Genomic DNA, 24,137 nt, shown 5'->3' with positions numbered 1-24,137 from the left:
CATAAAATAATTAATAATAATCTGCAAGATTCTTTGGCCACTTGGATGGGAGGAGGAGGAAGGGAGGGAATCCTCCCTGGATGCTTTATTCAGACATATATTTTAAGATCAAAATGAGAAGGAGTGTTAATGGGGTCCATTAGAAAATTACAAAGAATTTATAAAACTTAGAACTCCTTTATCTTGCTTGGTAGAACAAGGAAGAATGAGTCTCTGCAATGTGATCAGAAACAGGAATCCACATTCCTAACCCCTAGTCCTCCCTTAATAACAGATTTAAAACCTTTAATCGTGACACCCAATAACATTTTGCACTAGTTAAATTTTTTTGAATGTACACAGTAAGCATTAAATGGTATAAGTTCTCATATTTAAAACTTTCATTTTTTGCATAATGGTCACCAACGTCACTAAAATATTTTGACCTTGTTGTAGTTCTTGTCAAATGCAGTAGCCGCTGGAGTCCTGAAGGGAAGGCTTTGCCTTGCCTGTTGTTTCATCTACAGAATATCAGTGAGTCCTAACAGGGTCTCCATATGTCTGTTGTTTTAGAACCATGAACTAGTATAGTGGGGTTTATGCTTATTCTGACCCTTTGGTATTAAGGATTGTTTTAGTTAATCTGACAGTCAGAAAAGAAATTTCATCTTCAAGACACCCAAGTGGAGTTTTACACAATTCCTTGCCAAAAGCAGCCATGAGTGTAGATTGAATATGAATTTATTTTAATCGTATTGTCCCTGCCTTTTCTCTTCATTCATTTGTCCTGATAAAACTGTGACATAGAAATGATTAAGTTAAAACAAGAGGAAAATAATCTTTCCTTTTTTTTCCTACTCTATCGACACCATGTATTTTATTTTTTTACTTTTAATACCATGTATTTTAAAAGTGGCATGGGGCGATAATGTATAGAATGGCTAACTATAATATGATCTATAACACTGCCTCTCTAAATCAATATGTGGGTAACATTTCCCTTACATGTATCCTCTATAATATTATACACCACAAAGTATGAATGAAAAATGAACTTGCTGAGAATTTTCCTATTAATAATAATATATGTTTTCTCTGGATGCTTGCCTTACAGGGAGGTAATACTTCCATTCCTGCCCAAAGCAGAGCACTTTCAAACCTGCCACCAATCCTGGTATTCAGAAAACTTATAAAAGATTATCTCAGCCATGGGCTACATAAAATAAATGAAGTTTTAAAAGATCATAAAAATAAAACCATGTGTCTAAATACATGGCATGCTCAGTGGCAAGGTGAATGTTCATTGGAAGAGACATCTCATCCAGTTTGTCAGGAAACCAAATCAAATTATTTCCTGCCATGTAAGCCAGAGAGCTCAATGGCAATCTCCCTAACATTTATGGTGAACACACCAGTAGAAATACTGTCAATGACAGTACAGAGATTAAAACTTAAAACCATTAAAATGGAAAAGTAAAAATTCTAAAGTCAATATTTAGAAGACATCTAAACTTCAAATGGATACTCTTACTCTACCATGAGAAACTGAGCCATCCTGGTAATTAGCAGGTTTGATGAAGACACGAATAAAGACGGTGCAGACATTTAGTCACAGAACATCTGTACACCCTCCTATTAAGGTTTCTTGAAACTGTTAAAACCATATGGTTCCCCAGCTAGGTCAACTAGAAGGGCAGAAACTGGGGAGTTCCACTGACCATTCCTTAAATGCTTCCACCCTAGAGGTAATACACAATATTTTCCATTTTTATATTATCAATCAGATCAAATGATTACTATCTCCCCACATGCGTGGTGTAAGGGAACAAAATTTGCCAGCACAAAATATCTCTTTGGTATGTGGACTCTTCCGAGCTGGAAAAAAAAAAAAAAAATCAAGACCCAAAAGACTCAGGAAGAAATGCTGACCTTCCTCCTAACCGCCTAAAGAAAGCAGATACAGGACTTATTCCAAGACAGGAATTCTCACCATAGACAACCAGAGTATGGATTAAGTACGCAGACAAGGAAGGACCTAACAAAGTCTGCTTGTTAAAACTCCTTTCTGTGTCCTACTCTCCCTGCAGGGCCCAGCAAAATTTTGTTCATCAAACATTTGCTTTTCCTTCTCCATGTCAGTTGCCTTCCTTTCCTTTGAAGTCCCAAACTACTAACCCCAACATCCTCTTTGTCTTTAGCTGAAAATAGTATTTAAAGGAGGGGTTCAGCCATTTTGGTGATTTACTGAGTTTTCCTGGGTCTCTTCCATGCAGACATGTTATTCAACTGTTGTTTGATTTTCTCCTGTTAATCTGTCCCATGTCAATTTCATTCATACACCAGAGAGAAGAACCTAAAAGAACAGAGGAAAATGGATTCCTCCAACAGTGGGAATAGAGCAAAACTGGATGTTAGCATAAGGCTAGATGGTAATGACTAGATAGGACTTGGGGATGGTGAGGTTCCATAAATTTACTTCTTCCTCCCCCGAAGTTCCCAGCTACCCCCTTGATTTATATGAAAGTGGCATAGCCCCTTTGGAAACGTTTGCAAAGGATATCCACAATTGTACATGGACCCAGTGGACTTGGAAGCCCTTCAAGAAAATTGTGTATATTGGGAAAGACCGTATTGTGCTAAACAGCAATAAAGGAGAAGAAGGCATCTGGCCTGTTAGAATTAGTCTCAACAGTCAGGCCCGAGGATTGTGGGCAAATGATGACCCCACCAAGAGTTTAGTGATTGGTCCATCATGACTATGATTGTCTATTAAATAAAATGCTTCAAAATGTTTTTTTTTTCCTGGAGTAGCACAAATTTCCATGTAATCAAATGTCAGCATTTCCCATTCTTCTATCAATGTCTTTCATGATACTGCCTTATACAACTTCAGTGCAGTCAGTAAGCATTTGCCCTTCCTTGTCCGGAATTCAATGCCAGCAGCTTATCAGGACTGATTCAGCATGCTTTCAAGTACATGAAAACATATGTTAAAATTCCCTGCATCTCATGTTCCTTCAAAATAGAAATCCGGCTATTCTGATTTTTCTTTTATTTATTTATAGCCCTTTTCAAAATTGCAAACTACCAGAATACAAGCCTGAGAATAAAACAGAACGTTATTTTTTTTAAGAGTAAAGATCATGAGACATAGTGGAAGGCTTATTTCCTCAAACTGCTATAATGTTTCAGTGACTATTTTTTTCTTAAAAAAACAATAGACAAATTCTAAAAAAGGCAAGTGAAAATAACCAAGTATGTAAATGAATATTACAATCTTCACAGTGAAATTCTGTGTCCAGTCTTCTCTAAAATATAATTCCATGGGAAAACAGCCCAAATTCTAACAAATTCCAGGCAAGCTTTAGCATGATCCTTTAAATTAAAACACAGGAAATCAACATAATCAAGTCTCAAAAGATAAGAAAATTTATAACTCTTAGTTCCTGTTTCAAAATCTGTGATGTTTCAATGATCTTAAATTTCTAAATGCAAAAGATAAAATAAAGCTGTGTGAAACGTCACAAAATAAACGCTTAAGTAAATAAATATATAAATAAAAAGCATGAACAGTAAGTACTAAATTTCTGCAAAGTACTGCAAACTTTAGGGTTGAGTCTAAATTCTCTCTCCTTAAAATTCAAGTGATGCCAGCATAAACAAAATTATCTGTCCCATGTAATCATTAATAGCATGATAAGGATGCTAGTCAATTTGGTATTTTTTCTCTGAGACTTAATGTTTCAGAAAACAATTAGAAACTAAAGCTAAACAACAGTGTCTCAGAAAGTAAGGAATAGAGGGCAGAAAAAGGAAGGAAGACTACACTAGCTAACAGTCCAGCACAATGACTCTCAAATGGCTTCATTTATATTTCACTCAAGATCATTTTGATTTACACAGTATGCTGAAATGTGTGTGTTTGTCCTTTTTACGATGATGCTAACCCTGAAAATTCTCTACTGTAGTCCTTAAAATTATGTCTTATTAAAAATATGCTGGAGTTTCATAATTTAATGATGCTTTTACAAAAGAGTTAAAAGTTGAACAAAAATATGTATATGGATTAAGATAAAGAGGTGATAGTTTCAGTCTGTAAGTATTTCTTCTTGTTCTTTCTTTCTTGGAATTATGCTAAAGCTTTTTTTTAATTATACTTTATTATAACAAATTATTTTCTCTGTGTTCTAACTGGGACAAACACACTTAAATTAAAGCTCAGGGGATTTAAGCTAGATATTGGGAAGAATCTGCTGACCAAGGGGTCTGTTAAGCCCTGAATCTAACCTTTATCTGGAAAATCTCTTTATCTGCTAGTCTTTAGAAGGACCGTGGGCTGTTTTTCTCAACTAAGTTTGCCTAATGACAGAGAAGATAGTCTAGCTGACATTTCTCAAAACTTTTTCGGCATGAGTTTTCTCTGATTTGATGATTAAGTAATTATAATACTCCTTATCATAAATATTTCCTTTATTGCTTTTCCTGTATTCTCACCCATCACCACCATTCCTCACCATCCTTGCCAATTCTTAGATTTTTTTTCCAAAAACAACTTCATTATAGAAAAGATAAAAAAATTCAATTATTTGGAATAATTTGAATGACATATATATTAAGTGAATTTTGTATATATATTTAATATATATATTTCCCAATAAGGGAAATTAACAAAACTTCCTGTGACTATCAATATTTAAGGATACATATGAATTCATACTCACCAGTGGTTAAAATAATTATGAAGCCTTACCCATTTTCTAAAACTCTGGCTTTTTTTTTTTTTTATTATTATTCTGCCACACTCGGACATCCTATCTGTGATTTTCAAATAATATATGTATGCATTGGAAGATTTGGCTTTGCACTTCAAAGTAACTGATTTCCAGAGGCACCTGAGTGATTTTGTATACAAAGTTGTTGCCTGTGTATTACTTCACTTGAGAAGTATTTTGGAAAATCTTTTCTAATGCTAAGTTGAGTTGGACCTATTTAATTTGGTTTGATCACAGCTTTCATGAATTTTCTATTTGAGTCAATAATTTTCAAAGCCCTTTTAGGATTTTTGTAACCTTCCTACGAACCTTGGAAAGAAATCTTGTTTGCTAAAGCCTTGAGAATTACTTTATTTCACACTCAGAGTGCTAAAGATTTTTACCAGGCAGTATAACAGACTAATAGTCATTAAGATTACATTTGATTTCAACAATTCAACTATTATTTCGCATGTGATCAAGTGTAAACCATCTCTTCCAGAAAGTTCTTAGGTGACCAATTGCAATGCATCTGGGGGTTGGAAGTTAATATTATTTCAAGTATTTCAAATACTTTACTATGAAAATGCTTATTCCTGATAAAGGTAAATAATCCTATTCCACAAATTTCTGCATGTAATCTAGAAGCTTGTGCTGAGTGTCTTCTTTTGATTCTGAAATTCTATACAGCTGATACATAGGTCATATTTAAACTTAGATTCTGCTATTTCTACTCCTAGTCCTAGTGAATCATTCTGCCCTCACTTGGTATTTCTCGCTTTCCCTTTGATAAACCCACGAGTCTTTTTGTGTACTTCCTATGTAACAAAACCTTCAACGATCAAACAAGTTCAATTTTGTCATGATTTCAATTTGGTGAGTTTCATTTGCAGTTGTTCTATACATAACACACCTGCCTGAAATATTCCCAGCCTGAATTCTACATTCATTTTAAATTCAGCTTCAAACCCCCATTTTTGTTGTCCTTGTCATAATTCTAGAACGGGATGATCATCTTTAGTGTTTGTTTATAGTTAGGTTCATATAACTTACCTGTCATTTTATATAATCATTTACAAATTTTAATCTACCTAAATCTCAAAGCAAGTGTGCCACCAGTAGACCTACTGGCCTCCAGGCAAAAGGAGGACAAGGAAGAATGGTGTATTTCTTTCTCCTTCCTCTACAAACGATGTAAGTCATCATCAAATACAGTTCTTCAGTCTAGAGTGTTAGCCCTGGGACCATATGGCCATGACAGTGATGGGGCAAATTGAGGGATGCCTAGAGAAGGTGAGGGTAGAGCCAGAGATCCTGAATCTGCCATCACATGCCTCCTTGGCCTCTTCTCCTGCCATAGTCCTCAGTTAGCACTGCAACAAGCAGCATGTAAGTAAACAGAGGGAAAATGCAGGTGTAGGCTTGATGCACAACAGAAACACAGCTGTTGGGGTACCTGAGCAATTCCCTGAGGGCCTAATGACTTAGACAACAGAGGAGGCTGCCAAAGGTAAGTCTTCCCCAAACCACTCCCCTAAACCTCACTCAGGCCATTCGGTACTGTATGAAATCAGCCGAAAAGGCATCAGTTCCATGATATGTGTGCCTACACTCCACAGGATATCCTATGAATCTTGGCTCAATCTCAGTTTCTAGTTTGTGAAAATAAGTAATTTTTTAAAAACGTACATCATACATCTTGTGAATGTCAAAATTAGGAATAAGTAAATTTAATTACTGAATGGCTGGTAAAACATCTGAAATAAATTTTACAGTAAATTTTTTGTTTATTTGACCAGATATACATTATAATGTTTTCAATGATAATAATTCAATTCTAATTGATAAATAACTTGCATATGTACAGACACTCTTAAAAAGCAGAAGGCCTTAAGTATTTTCCCAGATTTTATTAGATACTAAAATAGAATGTCTTGGTGACTTCTGTTCAGTACGAGAAAGACTGGTGTATTTTAGATAGATCTGATATCTAACAGGAAAGGTTATGGATTTAATTACTTGATGGAGCTGATAAGTAGATATGTATTTATCATTTTGATTTGGGCTGTGAACGAAATGAATGTGATTTATATATATATATATATATATATATATATATATATATTAACTCTCAGGTGACATTGCTGAACGTGACCAGTTTAAAGATCTGTTCCCTCTTCTCCCTCCTTCCTCTTCAGTCACCCCCTCCTCCTCTTCAATCTCCCCCTCCTCCTCCTCTTTCTTCTACTTTTTTTAAACAACCCTTTAAAAATGTAAAAACCATTCTTAGCTTGTTAGCCCTACACAAACAAGCCACGGGCCACATTTGTCCTGTCAGCATTCGTTGTAGTTTGCTGATCCCTATGTCAGACTCTAAAACTGCTTCAATTTAACTTGTTTTTCTTCCTCCATAAGAAGCTTACAGATACTCGGAGCGCCTAATACTATCTACGGTTGTCATGAAACAACTCAACATATTCTAGATGAGCGGGAAAGTATTTTCAGCAGTTATAACTCATGAATATGCCCTGAAAAATTCCACTAAACTGTCCCTTCATAATTTACCTCACAGAACATTCTTACGTTACTTCTCAGTTAATTAAGAATTCTATAGAAATGTCTGTGTTAATGTGACCATTCTATAGAGAGTTTACATACAGTGTATTCACACAGATGGTTGTGAATTATTTTTGTATCAAATATTCGATCCTTCATTCAGTATAGTGTAAGGTACTGGAAATATGAGAATAAATGTAACCGAGTTTCTCTAGTTTTTCAAGAGTTCACAGACTAGTAGAAAGAATAGTCAGGTAAATAATTAAAATATTGAAGCAAAAGAATTTGAAATTTGAGCAGGACTTGGATGAGTTTCCAAGTTGCAGGTGCATGAAGCAGTAACATGTATTTATCTAGGACCCAGGAAGGAGATGTGGCCTGGATAGATGTTTCTGAGACTTGTTGGTGTATATAGTGAGCTGAAAATTTGTGCAAACACAAAACTCTTTAAGGAGAGTGAGAGAGAGAGAGAGAGGAGAGGCTGGAGGAACAGCAGTGGCCAGCAAGTAGTAAACAGAAAAGAAGGAAGTGCTACAGAGGAAGCTTGGGTGAAAAGGATTACAAAGAAGCCAAGGTCAACAAGTTCAAAGGCTTCAGGGAGCTCAACTAAGGTAGGGCTGGAGAGTGGCACTGGAGTTTGCCAGTTGGGAGCCATCTTCGTGGGGAGATTCTGGAGAACAGTGAATGTTAACTGTGAGGCACTGTGTTAACATAGTGATTCTCACATGGAAATCAGCTAGGGAGCATTTTTCAAAGTTGAAGCACCCCTTTCCCAAAAGAAATGTCAAAAGGCAATCTGTCAGAGGAAATGTGTGTTTTAAAATAAGCTTTCTGTTGTTCTGATACCCGCCCTCCTCACAAGCTGAAAATTAATGGAAAGTGAAGGACTCCAGATAGCAACTATACCTTATTTTCCCAGCACCGAGGCTTTGTTAGAAAGAAGATAAAACGTAATGAGAAGGAAAAACGAAATTTAGGAAGAGCTTGCTTTGTTGTTCCTTAGCATGAGAAAGACTGAATAATGTTACAGACCAAGAGCTAGTAAAAACGACAGAAGCTAAAGATAAATGATGGAGAAAAGGATTCACAATCTTGCCAAGTTCCTGCAGCAGTGAGAAGCGACAGGATCTGGAGTAAAGGCAGAAGCGAAAACAGAGGTTTTCATACAGAAGAAGATGGTTTGTTAAGCAAGAAAATTTGTGCAAAAAAAGCTTCAATATCAGTTTCAACCTTAATTTCCTCCACTTTAAGTTATATCTGTATTTGAGGAGGAAATAAAATGAAAGCAGGGGAAGGGACAAAAAGCTGAGTACAGGCTGGTCTGTATAAGTGGATTTCTACCCATTATTTCTCACTGGATTATGGACTTTTAGGATCACAAGAGGAAAGAGGTACTATTGGTTTCACTTGAAAGATGACACATAGAAGGAGTAGAAGCAGAGATGGCATTCACAGCCTGGATGTCAATAATGAAATTAACAGGAACAGCTCACATGCATAATCTAAGTGTTTCATTAACCAAATGAAAGCAAAGCTGTGACTCTCGATGCAGCAGCCTTGGTGACAAGCGTGACACTCTGGAGTGCCGCTGAGGACACGTAAACAGAAAGATCCTGACGGATGTTCTCTAACCAAAAGAAATGCTCCAATAAAACTTTTTGCCTTTGGTTCTTTTGTGGTTATCTGTGAGATACCAGAACATTTATGGAGGAGATAGAATGGTTAGTGTTAAAATTAAGTAACTTTTCCACTACTGCCCAGTTTTCATGGAGGGAGGGGAAGCTCAATTTACATGATATTCCAAGATTTAGCATATATTTGAAATATATGAATTTTGCCTATAAAGTGTTAATTCACTTGAGAAAGTGGGATATATGTCCTGTGTCACCTACAAGTCTGTCCATGGAGAGAACAAACCACTAATAGAATCACCAAGAATGTCAAAGTGCCATCTAGAGGCTAGTTAAGCACCTTATAGGTAAATGATCCTTAAAATACACATAGGGTGGGGTTCTGGCGAAGAACAGGAGAAGGGACTCTGGAACTGATACAAATCATGTAACTAACTTTACGTGCTTATTCAAAGATCCTACACTGCAATCTAACAGACTACTTTAAAGGAGAGATGCTATTTCACTTTTACTTACTTTAAAACATTAACTCATGTTTTCAGCCAAGTGTCAGCACTGAATTGGCTTGTGATTATGGGCATTCAACATCCTGTGTGCCATTGAAGTAACTTCAGCATCAATTTTGCAGCTGGCAAACTACTGCTATTTATGTTTTCAGTGCAGTTGAAATAATCTAGAAGTTATTTTACTTCCATTAGACATTAAGAATAGAACCAAATGTAAAATCATTACTTTGCCAATTTACTGTGAAACCCAAAGGAAATCTCTCAAATGTATCATTTATTGAATGTAAAAGTGAAGGAAAAAAGCAGTTCTTAGAACTAGTTAACAACATTTCAGTCAGGTAGGAATATCAAAAGTATACTAAGGATTTTTAGATTTTTCCATGTATGTCTGTATAAAATAGCATTAAATAGCTGATTAAACATCTTCTATATTCTAAACAGTATTAGTACTGTTATATGACTTTTAATCCTAAAAAACCAGCAAGTTGAGCATGATCTGTTTTACGCTCAAGGGCACTAAGGCTGCAGTTCGTCAATTTACCTGACTAGCTAATTAGCGACAGCCCAAATTCCAGTACAGGTACTTCTGAACTCAAAGCCAATGAATGCTCTTAGGTTCTCAAGTGAGTCCTTTTTGAGATTCAGATGTTATATAATATCTGATATATATGATATATCTGTCATATATTATATAACATCTGAGATATATTATCTATATCAGGTAAATAATAATATATATTATAAACTCTAGAGATAATAAATATATACATATATATAAACTCTGGAGATAACAGGAATCTATATACAAAATAAAATTATAAGATTAGAGCTTACACTCTTTCAATTCTAAATTTTCTCACCTTCTTATGTGTGAGATGTGATAAAGGATAACACGTGAAACTTCAGTGCCCTAATTAACAGTATACGCCGAGTTGTTTAGGCCAGTCATCAAAGCACTGCAAATTGGCTCTCACCCCTCCACCTCTCCTGCGTTCTGTCTTCCTTGTTTCTGCTCTGGCTGAGCATCGTTGAAGAGCTGACCCACCACACGCTTATCCTATTAAGCATCACCAGGATCCTGACTATTACTTGCCCCTCTTTTACGTATCCTTTTTAAGATTCTCCCAGGCCCCAAAATACTGTGTGAGACTAACCTTCACTTGAAGCCTCTCATTCCGCACCTCTTCACGCAGAATTGTCTCCTTCACTGATCCTATGTCCTGAGCTCCAGCTTTTACCTTTTCTCTCCATTTCAGTAACTCTCTCTCTTTATATATATAGATAAACAGTTGACCTTTGAACATCATGGGGGTTAGGGTCCTGACCCTGCACAGTGAAAATCCATGTATAATTTACAGTCCACCCTCCATATACGAATCAATATCCACTGCCTTCATTAAATCTTCACCTACTTCCTATCTTATTAGAAACATGAACTTTTTTATTCTCCTCATTTTACTAACATTTTTTCTCTTGGAGGCCATTAAAAGACAGCGTTCTTACCGAATCTGATGGAAGTTTCTCTGTTTCTTCGACATCTTTAGTGTATTTGATCCCGTTGACGTCCTCTTACATCTTGAAATCACGTTCTTTGGTTTCATCTCATCTTTAACAGGCTTTGGGTTTTTCCTTAGCCTACTGAGGCAAAGACTGTTTATGTTATTCAAGCGAGGTGTGACCACCTGTTTCTGTGCCTCAGAAAAGCCCGCACCCTCTGGGAAACACTGAGACCAGCAGCTTACTGCTTCTCTTTCCAAGCTCTGCCGCGCTCCCTCCTCAGAAGGGTGAGAGAGGCTCTTTCCCGTCTGGTCCAGAGGAGGCCTCTGCTCTTCCGCCTGCAAAGAAGACGCTTCTCAGGTGCTTCTCGTTTACTCTAACACTCCAGAACTAGGGAGACGACAATGAGCGTCTGAGGATTTAGTTTCCTAAATTAGTGTTGCCTTCCTTCTAAAAGAGCTCAATCAACCAGATTATATGTGAGAAAGAAATTTTACTGATTTGAGGTCATCTTTTTATCTCATTAAACTACTTACAAAGATTTGTCACCAGCAGAGAAAGTTCAAACATTAAGTTCTGAATAATCTTCAAACTAGGTAAAAATTTCTTGAATCTGTGAGTTAGTCATTCAGTCATTGTGGATTTTAGTGACTAGTGTATAAGCATTAAGAAAATAATGTTTCTAAAATTATAAAGCAATTGGAGGCACGCTAGTCTTTCAACACTAAGTGAAATAATAAATTGAAAATGTATGATTACAGACATGTAAAATAAGGCTAAAAACAGAAAAATATTTAAAAGAAGTTAGCCAAAATAGCAGCAAGAGTTAATTTCCAGTGCAATAGTTTTCTTTAATACTCACATATTGCTGTGATTTTTTTTTTTAAGGGAAAGTTGGTTTCAAAACATAAAACTCAAATGCACTATCCCATCAGGTAACTTGCTCTCAGCTGGGTAACTTTGGTCCTCCTTCTCAGTGCCTCCCAATGCTTAACAGGTGTCCCTCATTTTATTCCACAAGCTAAGAAGAAATTCCAAACACACATCACTGCTATCCCCATGCTGTTTATCCTTTTGGAAGCAAGGCATATGTTGAATGATTTTTTAGCCCATCCAGAAAATTTTATGTGCTTTTAGGATATGCTCTGTGCACTTTCATAAAGAAGTAGCCAAATAATGAGATTTTTCTAATGCTTAATGATTCAAGCAACAATAAAATGTTACCAATACATATTAAAGTATAACAATAAAATCTGCATTTTTCCCCTTTGCAGCTAGAAACACATGTTGAAATATTCATCTGTTTAAAGCCCAACATATAAATATATAAAAAGTCACCAGATAATCTCTACACAAGTGAAAATAAGTTGTAAGAACTGCATGTGAAAGATCACCATCAACACTGAAATAACATAAATATGTGCTAAATAGAAATAGATGCAGGCACTTTCTAAACTAATACAAAACGAGTATTTCAGGGACAAGTAATTTAATTTGCATCCTGGGGGTATAATTTCATCTTCTTGTCAAAGAATTTATATTCATAACCTGCCACAAAGAATTACAGAATGAGATTCTAGGATATTTTCGTCTGTGTTTTTATTTTTTAACCAGCATTAGAACAGTAACTTTGGAGCGCTGACCATAGTCAGTAGATCATTTGAAACATTTGCCCTGTCATGCTACAAAGTAAATAGTCCAATTTGCCACTTCTGGAGGTTTGGGGGATAACGGTGGTACTCATGTTTTAAGCCATAGGGCCCTGTTGGCTCATATCTACTTCTCCCTACCCAAATAAATACGTGCACACAGTGAAACAATGAGATCTCTGGCATACCCACAGGTCTTCTTAATTTCTCTCTTTTGTTCTGCTTCTGTTCTCTAGCTCAGCGAGAGAAAGGGAGATTGTTACTGTGGATTCTTGGCTCTTTTCACCTTTGAAATAATTTCCTTCCCTCCTGTCTTCAATTTAGCATAGCTCTTTTTAAAAACTGAAATGTTATTTCCATTTCCTTTGAAATTGCCTTTTCAATTCGTTGCATTGCTGTGTGTTGATTTCCTTTTTCAAGTTTCCATGCAGCTAAACATGGTCTATAAATTTGCTGCTAGGAGAGCGGACTATAATATTGTCCAAACTTGAGCCTTCATCATGTATTATAACTGATGTACTGATTCATTTAGTTAAACCCTCCCCAAATGAATCGCATTGTTCATAACCCTCTAGAGCTGCACTGTCCAATATGGTAGCTACTAGCCATGGGTGGATATTGAAATGTAAAGTAATTACGATTAAACAGAATTTTAAATTCAGCTTCTCAGTCACACTAGTCACACGTCAAGAGCTCAGTCACCACATGTAGCTAGTGGCTACCATACTGGACAGCACAGATGTTACAGAACATTTCCATCGCCTCATGAATTTCTATTGGACAACACTACTTTCGAGAAAGTCTCACGGACTGAAGAGCTAGAAATCTAACCTGGTCTTCCTGAAGTATTAGAAGTCAGAGGGTTTTTTTGTTCCCTACTTAATGTAGGAATTCAATATATACTGGTTAGAATGTGATTATTATGTAGGTGAAAAACAAAACTAACATGTTAGAATTTACTTATCGATGCACATTACACGAAAGGGAAAACAAAACATCCAAGCTGTGATGTACTTACATTCTCTGCTCCTGGTGGAAGCTCTGACTCTAGCAAGCAATCTTTGGTACGACTGAAGCTCATTTAATCCTCAATTTATCACACACCCACTATGAGCAAGTTGATGATCTACACATTTTGTTGCAGGGGGGAAAAAAGTCAAGAAAACACTTTCCATTCTAATGGGGAAGACTGTCATGTATTTAAATAAATATGGCATAAGCAGGGGCATTTCCAGGCTTTGTGGGGCCTTGAAACTCATGAAATTTACAGAGCACTTAAAAAAACAAGAACTCGCCCAAATTGGAAATATATAAAACTATATATATAAAACTCCCAGAGTGTTGAAATTAGTCTGTGCAAGAAAGTGTTCCTGAAAACCGAGCTTCATTAGTTTGCTGTAAAGCCACTTCTGAGTATTAAACAAAATGTAACAAAGGGCTGTGTGCAAACAGCAGGAGAAATAACCGTAAGAGAAAGGACTAGACCTGGCATTTTCATAGAAAAAGGACTGAGAGTTAACACTCGATAGTGTTGAAATGATAGTGTTTACGCCTGGCTTGAGGACTCTGTGAGGGCAGGGAGGGTTGGTGTCGTATTTTACTTTTTATATTTCTCACAACTTTTATAGGGAGAATGCATTCTTATGTACCTCTGTCTAAAAATAGAGTCTGCCGATTTTGTACACACACACACACACACACATACATAAAGAAAGATGATACTTGAATTAGGCATTGAAGTCTGGCTTGATATAAAAAGATGGGGGAATGTCTTAGCTCAGGCTGATCTAATGAGATACTAGAGACAGACATTTACTTCTCACAGTTTTGGACACTTGGAAGTTCGAGGTCAAGATGCCAGCACAGTGAGGTTCTAGTGAGGGTTCTCTTCCTGGCTTGCAGATGGCTGCCTTCTGTGTCCTCACATGGTGGAGGGGTGGGTTGGGGTAAGGAAGATTTCTGGTCTCTTTATATAAGGGCATTAATTCCATCATGAAGATCCCACCCTCGTGACTTCATCTAAATTTAACTATCTCCCAAAGGCTCCACTTCCTAACCACACTGGGGTGTAGTTAATGCTTCAACATATAAATTTTGGGGGAACACACACATTCAGTCCATAACAGAGAGAGAGTCAATCCTGAAGAAAGGAATAGAACTTGCAAGGATATAAAGTGAAAAATGAAGAGAATGTTTGAGCATCTCTTATAAGGATGGCTGCTTTCACGACTCCTCGTTCCATATTACAAAGTTCTCTGCCTGGCATAATATAACATCCACAATTTCATCTTGACATCCTAGGGAGAAAAGAAATGGTAAATGCTCAAAATGTATTGAGACTTAAATGTAATACAATAATTCAGCTGTGTAAAATGGGAAACACAGGCCATCTAGCTAGTAACAAACAAACAGAAGAGCACCTACAGGTTCTTACATGTGTGTACTCACCAGTCCCTGTGTCAGGGTGGCCTCTTCCAGGTATCTGTGTTCTCTTTTTTGACCTGAATTAAAGAATTACAACGAAGAATGCCGCAGGTTCCAAAGTTTAGCTCAATGGATATTCTGCATAAAAAGTACTATCATACTTTTCTCTGAATATCTTTTATTAAATTTACAGGTCTCTTTCTGAGTTCCATGATCTTCTCTGGAGATATCTGCTTTGTATTTTGTGTACATCTGAGACTCTAGAACTGAAGTGAGCATTATAAGCTGAAGCAGTATACTCCAGCCTGGTAGGGCAGGTAGAGTCTAGCAAAGGACGGATCAGTATTTTTTTTATAACCATTGGAACAGTCTTCCTGAGTCTCTTAATTCAAGGTTTAATTCAACAGCTTCAGTTCTTTTTCTTTTGGAACCCATGTTCCACAGGCAGGATCAAGATCTCAACCATTAAAATGATTCTACCAACATGTGTGAAGCACTTACTTTACGCAAGACACTCTCCTACAATGAGAATAAAAAACAATAAGACATAGTCCTACTTTCCAAGGAGTCATACTTAGCGCTCTCTGTTCCCACATGGTGTACTCGTGAGATCCACGAATGAAATAAATCAATGAAATAACTAAAATAGGAGAAAGAAATATAAATGGAAAAATTATAATGTATTAATTAGATGAATAAGATGTTGACCATGTTTTTCTCGAATATCAATTCTGACAATCATAATTTTACATAACATGTTTATTGTATATCAATGTGTTTGTAAGAAATTGTTCCTAGTTTGTAAAACAGAATTGGGTTAACAAATTTCAATATGTATTAAAGAACATGATGTTCCACTGAAGATACCACTAACACTAGTTGCTCCCATCAACTCTATTCAAAAATGGGATGACTGGATAAAGAAGTTGTAGTATATTTATACAATGGAATACTACTCGGCCATAAAAAATAATAAAATAATGCCATTTGCAGCAACATGGATGGACCTGGAAAATGTCATTCTAAGTGAAGTAAGCCAGAAAGAGAAAGAAAAATACCACATGATATTACTTATATGTATGAATCTAAAAAAAAAAAGCTAAACAAACTTATTTACAAAACAGAAAAAGACTCACAGACATAGAAAACAAACTTATGGTTACCGGGGGGAAGGAAGTAGGATGAGATAAATTGGGAGTGCGAGATTTGCAGATACTAACTACTATATGTAATAGATAAACAACAAGTTTATATTGTAGTACAGGGAACTATATTCAATATCTTGTAGTAACTTATGGTTAAAAAAGAATATGACAACAAATATATGTATGTTCCTATATGACTGAAGTATTGTACTATACACCAGAAATTGACACAACATTGTAAACTGACTATACTTCAATAAAATATATTTTAAAAAAGTAGGATCGCAAAACACTTTTTCTAACTGACAGGTTTCCATATATATCATGTGTATGTTGCCCAAATGGTTCATATCTTTTCTTAGGTTCCCCTTGTTCTATCAGAGATGCAGTTTACCAAATAAATTAGAATATTCATCATTTTACTGGAAACATTTGTGGTAAAGGAGAGTACTACATCTCATGGGTCACACTATTTCACTAGAAAAAAAATTCTATGAGGTATGAATATCCTCCCAAGACACTCATCTCGAGTACCAATCATTGTGTCTCCTTTTTCTTCTGACCCACCAGGCAGCAAATCATAGTACAGCTCAAACTTACTCTTCACTTTCCTTCCTCCTTTTCCATTCAAAGTATCTTTCTCTTCATCCTGAAATAGAGGACACATAACACAGAACAGTCACTTATAAATCTTAGAGAGAGCTTAACAAAAATCTTCTCAAATATCATCTGCCAGGATGTTACTTCTCCACATATCATTATGTAAAGACTTATTTAATTAAACCTTCTAAATACATAGGACTATATGACTCCATAGCTTTGATACAATTAGAAGAAAGAAATAATAATAATGGCTAATATTTAATGAATGTTTACTGTGTGTCAGGCACTGTTCTAATAGTTTTATATAAGTAATGTCATTTAGTGCTCAAAATAATCTTACAATCTCCACACTATATCCACATTTAATACCCACATTTAGTTAATCTTCATTTTATTATAGCCACATTTAATAAACCTGAAAACTGAAGCAGAGAGGCTAAGCAACTTGCCACTCAGCTAACATGGTAGAGCTGGGACTTTTAATCGAAGCTCAGATACCAAAGCACAATTAGCCACTTTATCACAGTGCCTCAGCCAGGAACTAAACCCCTAGCCCTATTCTAATTCAGCAGGGGATACTAGCAGAAAATTACATAGAGTCACAGGGTAAACATTCAATATACAGCATTTCTGTGTAAGAAAAGATCTTCAATGTGTGGCTCTGGATCCTTGCACATAGAAATTAGTTGTTGAACTAGATGAGTGGTCTAGTTAGGTAAGAACCAGAAAAAAAATCCACAAGATTTTCTGAAATCTACAATATTTGTCATTAAAAGAGATGTTCTTTTTCATTGTTTTTATGCCATTTAATTAATATACGGTTATAGCCAATTAAGGCAAAGACAGTGCTTTTAAATTCTTTTCAGTCTTCTAAAATTTCAAACATAGTTCTTCACAAATGTAAAAAGTCCATAAATATCACAGGAAGAAATAACAGACAAAGACAAAGGTGGATTTAGATAAAAGAAAGTAAAGTGTAGTGAGCATTTGTTCAATTATTTTGTTTAAACCATTCTGCTCAAAAAGCTTTATGATTTACTTAGAGAAATATGATTTTTCAAGGTGCTTGCATCTCCTACTTTTTCTTTTCTGAATGATCACTTCTATATAATTCACTATTTATAAGTTTTATATTATGATATGGGCTGGAAAAATAAAATTGGAAAAAATTAAGATTTAATAACATTGTTTAGAGTTGATAAGAGGTTCACTGAGGACAAACGGAAATGTAACTGGATAAAATCAGATTTTGAGAATTTCCCTGTATATTGCAATAATATGCAGTTACTTTAAAAATACAATGTTTAAATATACCTATATCTTTTCATTTTACAAGGTATGTTAACATAATTTCTGATTTATTCCTCAGGAGAAACTTACAAAATCAAGGAATAACTTGATAAATGGAGAGCAATTCAGTAGGAACCACAAATATCATAAAAACGAGTATTTTCCCAAGTTAATCTAAATATTAAATGCTACTTCACACAATATTCCAACAAGGTACTCTGTAGACTTGTACAAATTGATCTTCAAATCCACATGGGGAAGAGTCGCAGATACTGTACCACTAAGACAGATCCAGAAATGCAAGAGAAGCAAAATGTCCCATCAGACATGATATCTTCATAAAGCTATTGTAACTGGAAGGTGATAATTATAAGAGAATAAGTAAAAGGAAAAGAATGATGAGCCAGAACAAAAATCGGTGCACTTACAGAAATCTATTATACACCTGAGATAGCATTACACCTCGATGGGGTTGATTCAAGAAATGTGGGGGGACTAATGCATATTTCCTATAGGGAAACAGTAAACATAGCGCCCCATGCCAAGCAAAGCAGAATTCACTGTTCACAAAAGAAGAGCTCGTAATGTCCACATGGTATTTGGAAAGATGTTTATCCTCACCTATAACCAAGGAAACAAGTAATAAGAACAATAAAATCCATTTTATCAGATCAGATCGGCGAAATTTGAGAAGTTGGATAATAGTCAATTGGGCAAAGAGATAGAGAAATTGGAAATCCTTAAACATTGGTAAGAACATAAATTAGCAGAATCACCATGGAAAACAAATCAAGATCATCTAATAAGACTGGAAACATGTAAACTCTCTGAGCTAACAACTCCATGTCTCATATGATATTGAGGAAACACTCCCACAAGTGAACCAGGAGATACGTAAGAAATGTTCTTTGGAATGTTAGTAATAATAAAAAATGGAAAATAAAATTTCATCAGCTGTATTCTCTCATTTAGAGAACACATATATTGCTCCTCCTGCAAGCTGGAACTATTCTAAAGGGTTGGTAATTAATTTGATTTTCATAGCAACTCCATGATCTAGGTACTATTACAATCTCCATTTTGCAGATGAGAAAACTGAAGCACAGAGAGGTTAAGTAACTCCTCAAGGTCCCACAGCAATAAATGGTTACAAACCCAGATGGTGTGGCTCCAGATTCTATGCTTTCTCTTAAGCATCAAGCTGTGTTGTTTCTCACACATTAGAGAATTAAATAATTTATGCTATAAGATAGCGTGTGTTATTGTGAACAGATCTTTAAAATTATAATGAAGAGGGGAAAAGCAAGTTTCAGGATACTGTGTACACTTTGATAGCATCTGCATAAGTTTTAAAAAGATGTAGGTGCACAATATTATTTTTTTTCATTCACATATGTGTACATTCCTGTATGTGACTGGAAGAACTCATATTAAATTTATGAAGTGGGTGATTCTGGGGGGATGGGAAAGGAAATAAGACTGGGGATAGGAGACTAAGAGGCTTTCAGGTTTATATTTAAATGTGGGGTAAAGAAAACCTTTAATGAAATATGTGTGTGTGTGTGTGTGTGTGTAAACTCTAATGTACTGGTGAAGACAGAGGCTCCAAGAGGTTGTGGCTTACTCAAGGACAGTTAGAAAATAGCAGAACTAGAAACCAGACTCAAGATAGAGTTTTATATTCTAAATCCAAGGTTTTCTCCTTTTAAACTTTGCCTAACCAGGTATTTGCTACATATATTTAAGCTGCCTAAAAACAGTTGAAAAAGAGATTATAGTGAAATATAATCTATTTTACCCCAAAATCTTTCCTGATTATTAATTTACCTATTAACACACACAACAATATTTACTGAACAACTGTTTTGCACAAGCCATTATGTTTAGGGACTAGATGTAGGTTGACACTCAAGTGAAGTATGAATCTATGGCCCCTGGTTTACAAAACCAGGGCTCCAATCACTGTCAGCAAAAAGAGGTTGTAAAGCTAGTAACTGTTCATTATTTGAGCTTCTGGAAGAAAATCTCTGCAAGTCTGACAAGGGGTTATCTTTACTGCATTATTTTTCTTCATGGTGTAATAATAATTTCAAGCACTATTATCGTTATTATTATTCTCTGTAATCATATAATAATCATACCACATTTCTAACCCTCCAGAGAGAAAAGGAAAAATCTACTGGGAAGATGATGAGAGAGATTAGACCAAATGGTCTTGATAAATTTTCTATTGTAATTTTAAACAAAGCCCTAGACGCCATCTGACTAATTGCAGATATTTCTGGAAAGCTTGAAGGTCTCCAAATAATTAGGTTGGGAAGCGGGGGGGGGAATCAGTTAGGAAGCTGATATCTCCCTGGACACGGCTGCAGACTGGCAAGTGGCCTGCAGGCCGTGGTGATGCTGGCAGTGTGAGCCCCAGGCGGTCCATCTTGGAGACTAATTTGGGCTCAGAAGCAAGGGCGTGTTTATCCAATTCAGGAAAGCATTCTGACCATGAGAAGTATTTCAAAGCAAAGTTTCATAGAAGAAAGAGGAAACTTGAAATTCAATTTAAAATGTATTCTTTATAAGCTGAACAAACAACAGTTTTATGTGCACTAACCAAGATGCTCTGTCATTCCTCATCAGTCACTGTTACGTTCAAATTCCTGTGCTAAGGAATAAAGAAGTGTCCGGGGGACTGGTAAATCCTGATTTGCTTCATTAAGCCTGCCAAAAACAAAACAAAACCAAAGTTGATAAAGGCATCTTATGACGATCTGGCTATCAGGATTATTCTCATCCAACAAAACTAATCTGAGACACTGAAAGGAACATTAATAGAAGTGTTTTTAAATTTAAGGAAAAGATGATGATAAATATCAATGTTGGCAGCAGGAAGGCTATGTTTTAGCTATAAGATCTAAAAGGAAGAAAAAGTTCTTCCTTGCCAACAGTCTTCATTTCTTTATTTAAACTCTGATTTCTTGCAAAGATCATTTCTTTCTGATGAGAATATTGATAGCAGCTTTTGTAATAGCCACAGCAGAGTGATGCAGAAATATGGCTTTTACACCCAGTAGATTCAATGCATGCTTTTATAGCCTATATTCTAAGGTCTTTGCGTATTTCAACATAGGTATATTCATTTCCAAGAGGAGATATAACAAACTACCTCAGGCTTGAAACATGAGAAATTTCTTCTCTCACAGTTCTGAAGGCTTAGTCCAAAATCAAAGTCGGACAGTGCCTTGCTCCCTGAGCAGGCTCTGGGGAAGAACTGTTCTTTACCTCTTTCTTGCTTCTGGTGGTTGCCAGCAACCTCGGTGTTCCTTGGTTTATAGTTGCATCACTCCAATCTCTGCCTCTGTTATCACACAGACTTCTTTCTTCTGAGAGTGTCTGTACGTCCCCAAAAGGCCCTCTTGTTTAACACTAGTCATTGCACTGGGGGCCTACCTTAATCCAGAGCAGCCTCATCTTAACTTGATTACATCTGCAGAGACCTGTCTCCAAATTAGGGCACAACTGCAGGCACCAGGGATTAGGATTTGAGCATATCTTTTTAGAGAAAGCAATTCAACCAGTTAAAAATAGGTTAAATGCATATTTGAATTTCCTGAACCTAGAAGGCAGGAACAGATGAGGGAAATGACTTTCTCAGCATTAGCTAGCTATTTAATGTTTTTTTAATGCAATCATGAGGTTACAAGGCAGGAAAGGCCTTTCTGTACGGTCACACAGAGCAAGACTAGGCATGCAATCCCATGAATCCTGATTTCCTACATATAAGATAGGCAAAAAGGGGTATATACAGCCACGTCAAGAGCTAGGCCCTAGCAGGTCATGAACTATAACACTTAGACTCTGGAAATAAGGACAGGGGATGGCAGTGGGGAACGGGAAGGAAGCCTGTCATGCCAATTTCACAGAAAAGAAAACTGAGGAACAGAGACATTGCATACACCGTCCAAAGTCCAGGAGCTAACCAGTGGCAGGACTGGGATTCAAAGTCTTTCAGCCTGGGCCCAGAGATCCTAAATTTTTCACAATTGTATTTATTCTTAAAGAAATGGTTCAAAGGAAACTGTTCTAGCTCTACGTGGTAATATCGTATCAGTTATTCCTTATAAGCTGATACACACAAGTACCTTTGCCTAGACCTTCCCTGGGCATCTAATTCCCCCAAGAAATCTCTTACAAGCTCTAAGGCAGCTGAAGTTCTATATTCCTGTTCCTGGGCATTTCTTTGTACCAGAGACATAGCGGATAAATCCCTTCAGATACTGTTGTAAATATCTAGGCACAATTCTATTTCAGACAAACCAATTTACTTGCATTTCCCCCAAGTTCCATGCTCTACAGAGCACTGTGCCTTGCCCAAGCTGTCCACTTCCCTCATAAGGATTCACCATTCTCTTCCTCCCAAACATCTTGGCCAACTGTTACTTAGAATTCCAAGCTACATTTAAAGTGCTACCCCCACACAGATTCATTTCTTGATCCCTCTCCACCACCCAGACTGAGCTTAATTCTCTTCCCCTGTGACCCTGTTTGGGACCCATAGCAGTAGGTATTCCTACCAACCAAACATTAATTCACACCTTACTTCTTTCTAACCGAACCTGGAAAATATTCAATTAACCAAGCCCATTCACAAATCTAGGTAGTCAGAGAAAGCTCACCCATCTCCAGCTTAAAGGATGCCCTTGATTTTTGTTATAATTGTATCATTGTATCGGTAAGCTGTTGCCAACCACACATTTCAGCAGTTTAAAGCGACTGCAGTTTGTTATTGATCATGATTGTGCAGGTTGGCTAATCTTCTGGTCTGTGCCAGCTCAGCTGGAGCTGGATCTGGAATGACCTCAGTTGGATGGTCTTCAGCTTCAGCTGGGACCTTAGCTAAAACGGTTTAGAAAGCTGAGAGCCTCTATCTCCCTTTGGGCTCTCATCCTCCAGCAGAAAAAACTAGGCTTCTTTACTTGGTAGGAGATGGTTCTCTAGCAGCAAGAGAGGGCAAACCCCAGTGCACAAGCATTTTCAAGTTTTTGCTTTGTTCACAATTTTTAATGCCTATTAGCCAAAGCAAATCACATGACCAAGCCTATATTCCAGAGACGGAGAGAGACAGTCTCCTCCTGGAGCAGCGAAGTCACATTGCAAAGGGGTGAATCTACGGAATGGGAAGAGTTGCAGCTGACTTTATCAATAAGACCTGAAGCGATCACCTTATTTAAAACTGTAACTTAGCCCCACCCAAGCAGCACTGATCCCCTTTAACCAGCTCTCATTTCCACAGTGCATGCCACATTCTAACATGCTGTTATTTACTTATTATGTCTGTCGTTTATTGTTCTGTCTCCTCCTTTACAATACGTTTTCCCAAGGTAGAAATCTTTGTTCACTAATTGATTCACTTAGAAGAGTATCTGACATATGGCAGGGGCTCAAGAAATATTATCTGAATGAAAGTGTGAAAGGCCTGTTAATAATCTAAGGCCAGTGGGAACCTCATATTCAGCCACAGAAAGCATCTCATTCACATCAAAAAGATTGCAGATAGAACATTTCTAGCAATCAGGAGGGCCTGGATTGGAATGGTCCTTGAAGAATCCATTAAAACTGTTCTAAGGGATAAAATTCCATCTTAAAAAAAATAGATGTATATAACAAAATTACAGCAATAATCTGAAAGTCTGGCACCAGTTTGTGACAGTATTAGTCAAATTATAACTTTCCTGCCTCTTTTGAGTTAGAGGCATAAGTCGGTGGAAGAGGCCAATCAGCTCCTCCCCCCGACCCATTAGGCAATGGCTAAAGGGTAATAGAACTGAGCTGGGAAGAGGGAAGTACCTGGAACTCAAATGAAGTTTGAAGCTTTAATTATCACATGAAAAGAGGCCTATAAATTGTTGACCAGAGAGCTTTGATGGGACTGTCTGAAAGCGATCAGAAAAATCATGGGGCTTCCGAGAAATTCCACCCAAGAGAAGGGGAAATAGCAGGCCCCTACTGAACAAATTAAAAGAACAGTGTGTGTAGGGGGGTGGGGAGAGGGATAAAAGTACTTTATCCCACAATCCATACCTGTCAAACGTAATGGTTACATTGTCTCTCCAAT

The 24,137-nt window shown here is 36.7% G+C and overlaps 1 protein-coding gene across 39 annotated transcripts in view; it reads right to left on the bottom strand.

Annotated features, from left to right (window-relative positions):
* LOC106730093 (endogenous retrovirus group PABLB member 1 Env polyprotein-like) overlaps positions 1-24,137 on the bottom strand; it is a 637,472-nt gene that overhangs the window by 439,821 nt on the left and 173,514 nt on the right. For 22 of the 39 annotated variants that reach the window (XR_004319394.1, XR_004319430.1, XM_032478125.1 and 19 more), the window contains 7 exons: positions 20,637-20,743; positions 16,739-16,787; positions 15,018-15,512; positions 14,741-14,866; positions 13,588-13,704; positions 10,927-11,258; positions 10,578-10,749 (listed from right to left, as the gene is read on the bottom strand). Coding sequence is in view for 37 of the 39 variants with exons in the window: in XM_032478125.1 (XP_032334016.1) it covers positions 10,578-10,749; positions 10,927-11,258; positions 13,588-13,650 (567 nt within the window). In the remaining 2 variants the exon portion in view is untranslated. The other 17 variants (XM_032478101.1, XM_032478103.1, XM_032478113.1 and 14 more) reach the window with 16 other exon arrangements.

The sequence above is a fragment of the Camelus ferus genome, chromosome 1, assembly GCF_009834535.1.
Source record: "Camelus ferus isolate YT-003-E chromosome 1, BCGSAC_Cfer_1.0, whole genome shotgun sequence".
Taxonomy (NCBI): Eukaryota; Metazoa; Chordata; class Mammalia; order Artiodactyla; family Camelidae; genus Camelus; species Camelus ferus.
Note: the sequence above shows the minus strand (reverse complement) of the source record. Positions and strands in the feature narration are given on the sequence as shown.